This window comes from Argentina anserina, chromosome 3, assembly GCF_933775445.1.
Source record: "Argentina anserina chromosome 3, drPotAnse1.1, whole genome shotgun sequence".
In the NCBI taxonomy this organism is placed as follows: Eukaryota; Viridiplantae; Streptophyta; class Magnoliopsida; order Rosales; family Rosaceae; genus Argentina; species Argentina anserina.
The window spans coordinates 27,766,192-27,775,533 of NC_065874.1; the positions used below are offsets into that span (position 1 = coordinate 27,766,192).

The 9,342-nt window shown below is 38.6% G+C and overlaps 2 protein-coding genes and 1 non-coding gene across 3 annotated transcripts; 2 read left to right on the top strand and 1 right to left on the bottom strand.

Annotated features, from left to right (window-relative positions):
• Window positions 1-663: 663 nt before the first annotated feature.
• Window positions 664-1,975, top strand: LOC126787378 (WUSCHEL-related homeobox 3-like). The gene is made up of 2 exons (XM_050513273.1): window positions 664-1,104; window positions 1,682-1,975. Exons 1-2 carry the CDS (start codon window positions 664-666, stop codon window positions 1,973-1,975), a joined length of 735 nt encoding a protein of 244 aa, XP_050369230.1.
• Window positions 1,976-3,053: 1,078 nt separating this feature from the next.
• On the top strand, window positions 3,054-3,126 carry TRNAK-UUU (transfer RNA lysine (anticodon UUU)). Its single transcript has one exon. It is a non-coding gene; the product is annotated as a tRNA-Lys (tRNA).
• A 564-nt stretch (window positions 3,127-3,690) lies between these two features.
• LOC126789275 (putative respiratory burst oxidase homolog protein H) lies at window positions 3,691-7,979 on the bottom strand. Its single transcript, XM_050515402.1, has 14 exons — window positions 7,652-7,979; window positions 7,398-7,566; window positions 7,265-7,313; window positions 7,054-7,167; window positions 5,994-6,803; window positions 5,390-5,485; window positions 5,195-5,310; window positions 5,010-5,112; window positions 4,753-4,877; window positions 4,513-4,672; window positions 4,277-4,429; window positions 4,067-4,195; window positions 3,888-3,966; window positions 3,691-3,800 (listed from the first exon to the last, which is right to left on the bottom strand). Exons 1-14 carry the CDS (start codon window positions 7,977-7,979, stop codon window positions 3,691-3,693), a joined length of 2,541 nt encoding a protein of 846 aa, XP_050371359.1.
• Window positions 7,980-9,342: the final 1,363 nt, after the last annotated feature.

Genomic DNA, 9,342 nt, shown 5'->3' on the forward strand with positions numbered 1-9,342 from the left:
CAGCAAATGTTAGCTTTTGTTAGTGTTAGTCATATATTAGTTAGATGATTTATACATAATTAAACATTTTCAGGAAAGGAGAACTCTCTCTCTGACTTAAATTTCAATCGTCTTATAATTAAAAAGATCTAGTGATTAGTGATAGTCCAGGTTCTCTTCTGTGATTTAAAAATTATAACCGTACTGGTGTGTGTTGTGATTCTGAACGTACAATATATTTAGGTATGGTGTGTTCTATAGAAGAATAGTATTACTTTCATGGCCTAGTGTCCTTTTTGGTTCTGTGCATTAGTTAAGTAAAATTATTTGGTGATGATGACATAATCATTTACCTTAGACCCATAGACGTCCCATACCCCTCTCTCTCAGTAGTACTGATTACTGAAACCTACACAACTTGAATGACCGGCCCTCTCAGTGACTGAAGCATCAGCATTGACAAGTCTGAAGCAGCACCACTGCTACTATTTATTTTTCTTTTAACCCCACATTATTTTCTGTTTTGCACCCCTCTTTTTGTCTCTCCTCGCTCTCTTATATCCACTGTTTCTTTCTCTCTGTGTCTATCTACATATACCTTCCGCTGCACTCGAACCTCCTCCACTACAATTCCACGCCATTTGATTCAAATCATTCCAAATAACTTGTTCAAGATATTAGTCAATGTCTCCTGTAGCTAATTTTTCAGCTTCTTCCTCTTCTTCTTCATCCTCAAGATGGTGCCCAACCCCAGAGCAATTGATGATCCTTGAAGAGATGTATAGGGCAGGAGTCAGAACTCCCAATGCTTCCCAAATTCAACACATCACTACCCAGCTCTCTTTCTATGGAAGGATAGAGGGCAAGAATGTGTTCTACTGGTTTCAAAACCACAAGGCAAGGGACAGACAAAAGCTTAGAAGGAAGCTTTGCAAGCAACTTCACCTTCAACAGCAACAACTCTATCATAATTATTACAATAGTCAACATCATCATCAACAGAATCTAATGCTCAACCAACAGAGCTTTCTAAGCTACCTTGATCAGTCCACCCCTGCTTCTTCTATTCTTCATCAGCCACTTTGTTGCCAACATCAGAACTTATTACCCGGATTTCTCCCACAGGTACAATTCTAGATATAGGTATCTAATGTGTCTAGCTAGCTCTGAGTTGATGTTTGTGCGAAAAGATCTTGTCACATTCCATAAGGAGTTGATAGATCGATTCAAGCTAGTCATCATATACGAATATTGTGAGAGAACAAGTGTACGCTTTGTGTGTTTGTGTCTATATATATATGTAAGAACCTATCATTTCATATGCTTCATTTTTATAGCTTTTTGGCAGATTGATGAGTTATCCTACGCATCAGTGAAAAAGAGGACATTCTTCAAATATAATTACTGGGGATTTAGTGTTTCAGCTTAATATCTAGCTAGAGTATCTAATTAATTTTATATATGAGACAAAATAGAAGTTTTTTCTTTTTTTGATAGGATAGACAAAATAGAAGTTGAATGGAGAAAGATATATACACTATTGAAAGGGTAAGTACTGTTGTTTTATATCTTTTCTGTTTCTGTGTGCCCTTAAATGCATGTTTCTGGTACATACATATTATTATATTACTCTCCTTAAACCCCAAGTTTATGATGAAATTAGGGTTTCCAGTTTGGTCTGAATTCTGCTTGGCATATATAGGTGGGAGTTGAGGATGCATTGATGAACTACACGCGCAAGGTCCATGAAATCCCATCAGCAGCAGCATCGGAGAGATCGGAGATGGAGAAGTCGGTGATGAATATGTATGGCCATGATTGGATGATGACGACGACAACGACGATGGATGTAGGGCCACCCTCGTCACCTGCATGTTGTATCAGATCAGCTACTGCTGCTCCTAGACCCCTCAAGACCCTCCAGCTCTTCCCCGTCGAGTCCCCAAATTATCTCAGAGCTGAAGATCCTGAAGAAGTAGAAACTATATTTAAGTAAAACCCTAGGTGCCTAGACAACTGCCTCGATCATGCATGCGTCTCTGATCCCTCATATTCAGTATCGAGCTGCAGCTGGAGATGCTATATCAATATCTGTGTTTGTGACTTGTATTAGTTTCTTGGTATCTGTGTTGTGTTTTCTCTTGAGGTGTAGGATGTGAAAGATCTGAATTGTCTAGTGAGTAAAATGGGTCCTTTGGCCTAGCGTACGTAGTTACTATCAGGCACCTGTATAACCAGTGGCGGATACAGAATTGAATCATTGGGGATGCTTGAATTTAACTATAAAAAAATAGTGAAGATTCTCGAAGGTGCAAAATAATTCGTAAAATTGAATAAAAATAGATATATCTAGTTGGTGAAAGTAATGAGACTTACTCTTCTAATGCATATATACAAATAACATAAATTAACCAATCAAATATTCATATAGTACATCGTAATTCGCAATCTATATTCATTTACAAGAGCATTCTATTAGCGGTTCGAAAGGTTAAGAACCAACCAATGAAAACTGAATTAAAAATCGTTACTGATTAATAAAGTTTCAGAAAGATAAGAAATGAAAATAATTCAAATTTGGACTTGTAGACTAGTGCATCGATCTACGATGTATGCTATTGGCTTATTGCTCGGAACTTAATGTTGGGTTGTAATTACCTTCAATTGATTAAGATGTGGTGGTAATTCTAAATGCTAGCTTGTATATATAGTTTGTCTGTTATATAATGTAGGCTAAAGCTGACGTCCATATTGCGAAGGCCATGCAGTAAGTACTTGAGGGACATGTAAAAATATGACAATATGTAGTCATCATGTAGAAGTCAGCTTTTTGGTATTTACTGGGAGGGTCTTGGAAACTTTCGAACAAGCCAATGCATGCATGCACTATTAATTCAGCACATTGTGTAGAGTATGTTGAAGTCAAATTATACTTTTGTCAACCATTTTTCTCTTTTCAACAACGAGCTGAAATAATGAAAGGGTGAACTTACTCTCTTCAACGATTGTCGGCAGGTGTCCTGCGTAATAGCATAAGGTTTATATATATTAGAATGCGCAATTTAGCAAACCCGGCCGTCTTAGCTCAGCTGGTAGAGCGCGTGGCTTTTAACCACGTGGTCGTGGGTTCGATTCCCACAGACGGCGTTTTACGTTAGATTTATTAAATTTTCTCGTCGATTTTTTTTTGTTTTGTTTTTTTTTTGGCATGCAACTGGACCAAAACGACCAATTGCGCCTCGAGGACAAAACGAAGACGGTGAAAACAGACACTTCCCTGGCTCTCCCGGAATCACCCCATTTCCCTACGACATCATCAAATGCTTAATTTTTTTCTTTCATTATATCAGTCCTCGTTTGATCGACCTATCGTGATAACTACCATGGAGATAGACGTACGAATGGGACATTACTAAGAACAGGTAAACGTCAAAGGACAAATCTTTTTTTTGTTGTGATTTTTTGAAAGGAAATTCTTGCTATCTAAGTGTGGAGGTTGGATACCGTGATACCAGATTTTGAACTTTTAATTAAAGAACGCAACAATAATGAATGTACATCAAACTAATATACGTCTCCAAAATTATGACACTTTCCGGGAATTGTATGTACTCTCATTGCTTCACTGGACAATGTTTAAGGTGAAGGCGGGGAGGAGATTGAGTATATACTTATGCATGTCTTGTAGTGTGTGCTAATTAACTAGCTATTCTAGAAATTCTCCTTGTGGAACTGGAAACGGGTTGATGAATTTAAGCTAAATTCTAGGCAGAGATCCTTTAGTGTTTTAACTAGTGTTGGAGTTCCACAGTAGAATACGCCTGCAACAAAAAGAAAAGAAACAATCATATGATGCTTGAAGTGCAGAAAACTTTGTAGCTGGAAGGGTTCACTAATTAGTGCCTTACCTATTCGAGACTGTGGATGAGCCGTAGCCATGTCTGAAAACACCTTTTTCCAATTAGGTCTTGAAAAATGAGTTCTTATCTGTTACATCACGGTAGAAGTTAGATATATCTAGAATTAGTGTTAATAGTCCATCTAGAATGCCTTGTGTATATGGTAAATTTGGTTAGTGAATATATACCCCACTTTCTGAGACAACATCGACTCCATTCTTAGCATGTTGTAGTTTTTGTACCATGGTAATAAGGGCAGACCGAGCATCTCCTTCTTCGTAGACGCTTGTCAAGTAGGTGTGCATTTCTATTACTTGCTGCAAAAATCATCGACTCTCATTAGTAAATTTTTAGTAGTGATGGTTCCTGCTGTTAAAAGAAGGCACTTTGAAACTCACATGGTGATCACACTCTGCAATATCATCCATGACGCCTTTGAACCATTCGAAGGAACCTTGTTCCCTTGTTAGCCAATAGAAGTATGCTCTTTCTGGAGTCTTTTCAATTCCTAAGCAGCTTCCCTGCCGTTTGTGACCTGCTGCTCCTGATTCCTGCATGGTTAACTAACCCGAAGTGTTAGTTACTAATCACATCGCATTTTCGATATATTGAAGTCTTTTGCTTCTGAACTTACAGGCATAGCGTATCCGACGCTTATACGGTTGATGATATCTTTTGCAATGCTGATGAAAGGAGTTGCTCCAATTCCAAGACCTATGAGCAATAAGATGTCATACTTGGTGTAATTCTGAGCAGGGGCTCCAAAGGGTCCCTTTACTACAATCTTCGGATATCTGTTACAAAAAGTAGAATTTACAATCCAATATATGATATCATAGCGAACTCACATTGATTCAGGTAAAATTCTGCTCACACTGGTTGTTCTTGGTCGAATTTTTCTAAATTATCGTAGGTTATTGTCGACGGTCTCGCTCTAGTTTCTGTTCTAACAAGAGATCCCTTTCTAGTAGTCTGTGTAGTTTGAAGCCCACTGCTGACCTGCATGGCTGCATATGTTAATACATAAATCTAATAAAAATAATTGAACAGAAAAATGCAAATGAAATGATCTAGCCTAATTAAATTGTTACACTAGAACAAAATAGATTAAGTGATACACAATTATACTACCTTAGAGAAGGTGTCTCTAAGCTCTGTAGTCCAGTCTCCTATAGCTCGGATGTGGACACTCAAGTAATCATCGCCTGGGGCAGAAGTGATGCTGAACGGATGCCTGTACGTATTAAATGAATTCTTTGAGTATGAAGATGATTTAGCTTCTGATTATGTCAAGAACTGTACGTGTGATACATTACCATTCGAAATTTGATAAATCAGGACACTTGACAAAGAGGTACATTCCACTTTCGTACTTGAATCCTGGGGGTTTGGTCATGTATAGTGCCAGAACATTTCCTGTATAAGTTATTGCCTGAAATAATTCAGGAACCTGATGAGGTTGATAAACTTCTTTATATTGTAGTGAACTGATAAACGTTTCTGGTACTGACCTTGATGACAGAGACAGGGTGTGAGAATTCTCGAAGTATTGTAATCAATCGTTCAGTTGCATACATTAAGAATGGAACTGATACATACATCCAAGTCTGCCAAAAGAAAAATCATACTTCATAACTTCACACTCTTTCAGACTTACACCATTGCTTATGCTTGACGGGCTATTAATTGTTAACTTTGAAACAGATGATGAAATTTGGAACTAGATGAATTCTACGACTAATTAGAAGGTGCTTACGGATTCTGTTGAATCAGTGCTAACAAAATTATACAATAAAGTGAATAAACAAAATGAGGCGCTTATGATTTTTCAAAGCGAACAAACACCAGAATTTCTGATCGAATAAAAAATTACCAATAAAATTTTGAAGCCAGAGTAAATATATATATATATATATATATATATCCTTGCGAATTTGAAAGCCTAAGATTTCCCTAAATGCACTGCTCACTGTCTCATGTGCATATGAAAATGTGGAAAGCATTTTACATTATATAACCTCATGTGACTCAGGTCACATACATAATCTCAATTTATTAATTAATTGAATTTGCTCAAAGGAAGTCAAAGCCCAGTGAAGTAGCTAGTTTACGTACCGTTTTTTTGTACCATATATGCTGAAAAATGAGGCAAACACCGTGTAAGATGAAGAGCATATATGCCAATCCCAGCAACTGATGTGAATACCAGAAGGAATTAAACCCTATCCATTTCTTTAGAGGCCCAGGTAAGTTGACACTTTTCCTGAATGAGTTCAATGCAAGAGTGAAGGAAAATGACATTATAACAACCATGACTATCCCAGTTATGCCTGGAATACTCCGAATCAAGTGCATATAACTTGGCTGCCTATTTTGGAAATAATGCCCGGCAATTTTCATGAACTTATCATGTTGACATGATGTCAGTCTTGGAAAATCGCAAGATAGATGCGCGATTCCATGTATAGCAGTCCCTATAGTTACTCCCAATGCAATCAACTTATGGAAGTTGATATTGTCATCAAAAGGGAACAAGTGACTCAACCATGTTGATCTAAGGGCTGTAAGGGCTCTCCTACAAACTGGAATGAGAATAAGAGCCATGTTGAACTTCAGGGTCTCAGCAGCACCCTTTGCCAAGCATAGGCATTCACCCATGATTTTGTATAACGGATTTTTATGGTACTCGCTGTATTTCCAGAAAAAGAGGCCCGCGTTTACTACTAACCATAACGACACAACCCATATTTTCTTCCAGTTGTCACAGGCAAGCTCTAAGGTGGTAGATATGAATTTGCTCGCAGGATTCCTGTATCTTCTGGGAATCATGGCTTTTGCGAGAGTTTGGGTTCTCTTGCTAATTTTTGGTTTTGCTTCAGTTTCAGCCATTGCCATTTCCTTAAGTAAAGTTTCTAACTGCCACATCTGGAGAAACAGAGTATAATATTAGACAATATCCTAGCAAGCTTTACCTGCCGAAAAACGAACTAATAGTGCATTCCCACCTGGTTGGGGATCCTGATTAATTAATTGGAAGTTTATAACTGTGATACAAATGTATAGCAACTACAACTAAATGGGATACGGATAGTTAAAATTATAATTAACAAGATGATGATGAATTGAAATTAGCTACTTTCAATCTGAGAACATAGTAGTGATCGATAGTACCCACCTCTATATATCCGAGGTGGTCAGGGTCAAGCTCTTCCATGATCAAAGCTGCATATGACGCTGCTTGCTTTTTAAGATTTGCCAACTTGTTCGTTGAGGCACTCAAAACTATAACCTTTACAATAATCAATCATTGAAATCTTGTTCCATAAACATATACAAAAACGGGAAATTAAAACGTACAAAACATGTAATTGAGTCTCATATCTTACCTCCAATACCTCATCCTCTGAGAGCTTCCCATCACCATTCTTGTCGCACCTAAAAAAAATTCATCAGCCCCCCTCATTCCAGTTTGTATATATTTAAAGCGTGTAAAATCAAGAAACAAGAGTTTTGCCTTACATGTCAAAGAATAACTGAAGCCGGGATTCGGTGTCTTCATTAGTCAAGTCTTCCCAAAACAGCCTCAGTTCTTCAAAAGTAATCCCTTCGGTTGCACATAGATTCCTTCTCCTACACAATGCATCAAACAGTTGGCATGCGAAGTCCTTCGACTCTCGTCCACCCATTCCTACGAAACTAAATCGTCAAAATCCTCACATCATTGTGTTTAATGTTCCATTTCAAGAACTTCGATCAAAATTTGTTCAACTTACCAATGCAGGTACCAAAATCATCCCTAGATAGTCTATTCTCAACTGCGTATTGATTAAAGCGCTTCTCCATAGGTTTCCATGCATCTGATTCCTTCCCTTTGATATTAAGAAAATGTAGGCCCTTAAGCCCTCCTCCTCCTTTAGGTTCAACCTTTCCAGTGCCACCTTGAACATTTGCATGAAAGCCAGCAGTTCTCCTCCTTACAATGTTATTGGGCCCCTTGTCATTGGAAGTAGCTAAGGGCACATCAATCATGGGATCAATATCGATGTTCTGAAGACCCCCTTTTGATGGGTCCTCCTTAACTTCATTTTCTAAGATGTTCATTGACACCAGGAAAGATTTAGCCGAACTGAGATGCGAAGAAAGAGTGAAGATTGAAGAATGAAGAAGAAATACTGAAGAATGAAGATTTGGGACATGGGAAAGAAGAACAAAGAAACGGCCGGTGGGTTTGTGGAGAGGATACAAAGTTTAAATGATCGCAATTAAAGGTTTGCAAAGGAGGGAAGGCCAATTGAAGGTTCATGTAGTTCAGCCATCTTGTCTAATAATAGGAACCAAAACAAATTCACTCCCAGCGACTCATTTTCTTTCTTTCTCTTTTGGTTTCGAGGCTGCCGCTAGCTATTTGCAGTTCTATATAACCAGGTTGACACGTTGAATATCTCAATTCAATCAGATCCTAACACGAACTCAATCGCCCGTCGAGAGCCCTAAGTGCAAGTAAATAATTAGCACCAAGATAATAAATCGAATATGCAACCAAATTAAATCTATATAATTATGAGCAAAACGTTGTATATATAGATTTAATTTGGTCTACTGTCTACAAGTCTCTTGTTGTTGGAGATCTCACGTCAAATATTTCTCCTTACTCCTTACAACCCCAAGAAAGTGCATCCACCATGTTGGGCTTAGCACAAACCCTAGAAAAATATGGGACTTCCGTGAATTGGTTATTGGTATGTGGACGCAGTGAGAACTAATCAAACACCTCGCTCTCTCTAGTTCAAAAATTCAAGTTCTTTTGGCAAGTTTAGGGTTTACGTACCTCTGCTACATGTGTACCAGATGAAGAATTGGACCAGGCCAAACTGTAATCCCAGGACCCCTCCCTCCGGTAGTGAAGGAGAGTTCCTAAGAAGCAATATGGTCACAAATTCAGTGTTAGCACCACCCCTCAAAGATTATTGGAGCACCGATATTCTGCGATTTTTTCATAACACTGCTAGCTGCGCGTCACCATATACAACAACCTCGCTTGAAGGAACACAGTGAATTCTAACAGTCTGCAGAGTACCTGTGTAATGGTACCGGGGAGGGTCAGCAATCGCTATAGAACTGATGAGTTGGGCCGACGGTTCCGGGATGCATGTAGTAATCCCCTAGCCTTCACCGGAAAGAATCAACGCCCCAGTCGTCGCCCCTATCATCTCAGACCTCAGCATCGATCCCGACATCCAGTAGTGTAGTTGGAACCCTAGCAGTTATAGGATTTTTAGAAGCCCCTCGTCGCTGCAGTCTCTAATTCTAAAGGGAAAGGCTTATCTCACCACAACCTTGGTCAAGATGTTCTTAAGCTAGAAGCCAATATATGTTAACCAAAGACCTCTGTAGTATGTACGTTGGCGATCTGATCCTTTTCTCTCTGCACCAAAAACTCAATTAAGAACAGGGGCGGATCCAA

Excerpts from the sequence above, each read along its gene's own strand:
- LOC126787378 (XM_050513273.1), top strand. The coding sequence starts at position 664 with ATGTCTCCTGTAGCTAATTTTTCAGCTTCTTCCTCTTCTTCTTCATCC. Across the intron at positions 1,105-1,681 it reads TACCCGGATTTCTCCCACAG|GTGGGAGTTGAGGATGCATT; the intron begins GTACAATTCTAG and ends TGGCATATATAG.
- LOC126789275 (XM_050515402.1), bottom strand. The coding sequence starts at position 7,979 with ATGAACATCTTAGAAAATGAAGTTAAGGAGGACCCATCAAAAGGGGGT. Across the intron at positions 7,168-7,264 it reads CAGAGGATGAGGTATTGGAG|GTTATAGTTTTGAGTGCCTC; the intron begins GTAAGATATGAG and ends ATTATTGTAAAG. Across the intron at positions 3,967-4,066 it reads ATGTTGTCTCAGAAAGTGGG|ATAAGAACTCATTTTTCAAG; the intron begins GTATATATTCAC and ends GTGATGTAACAG.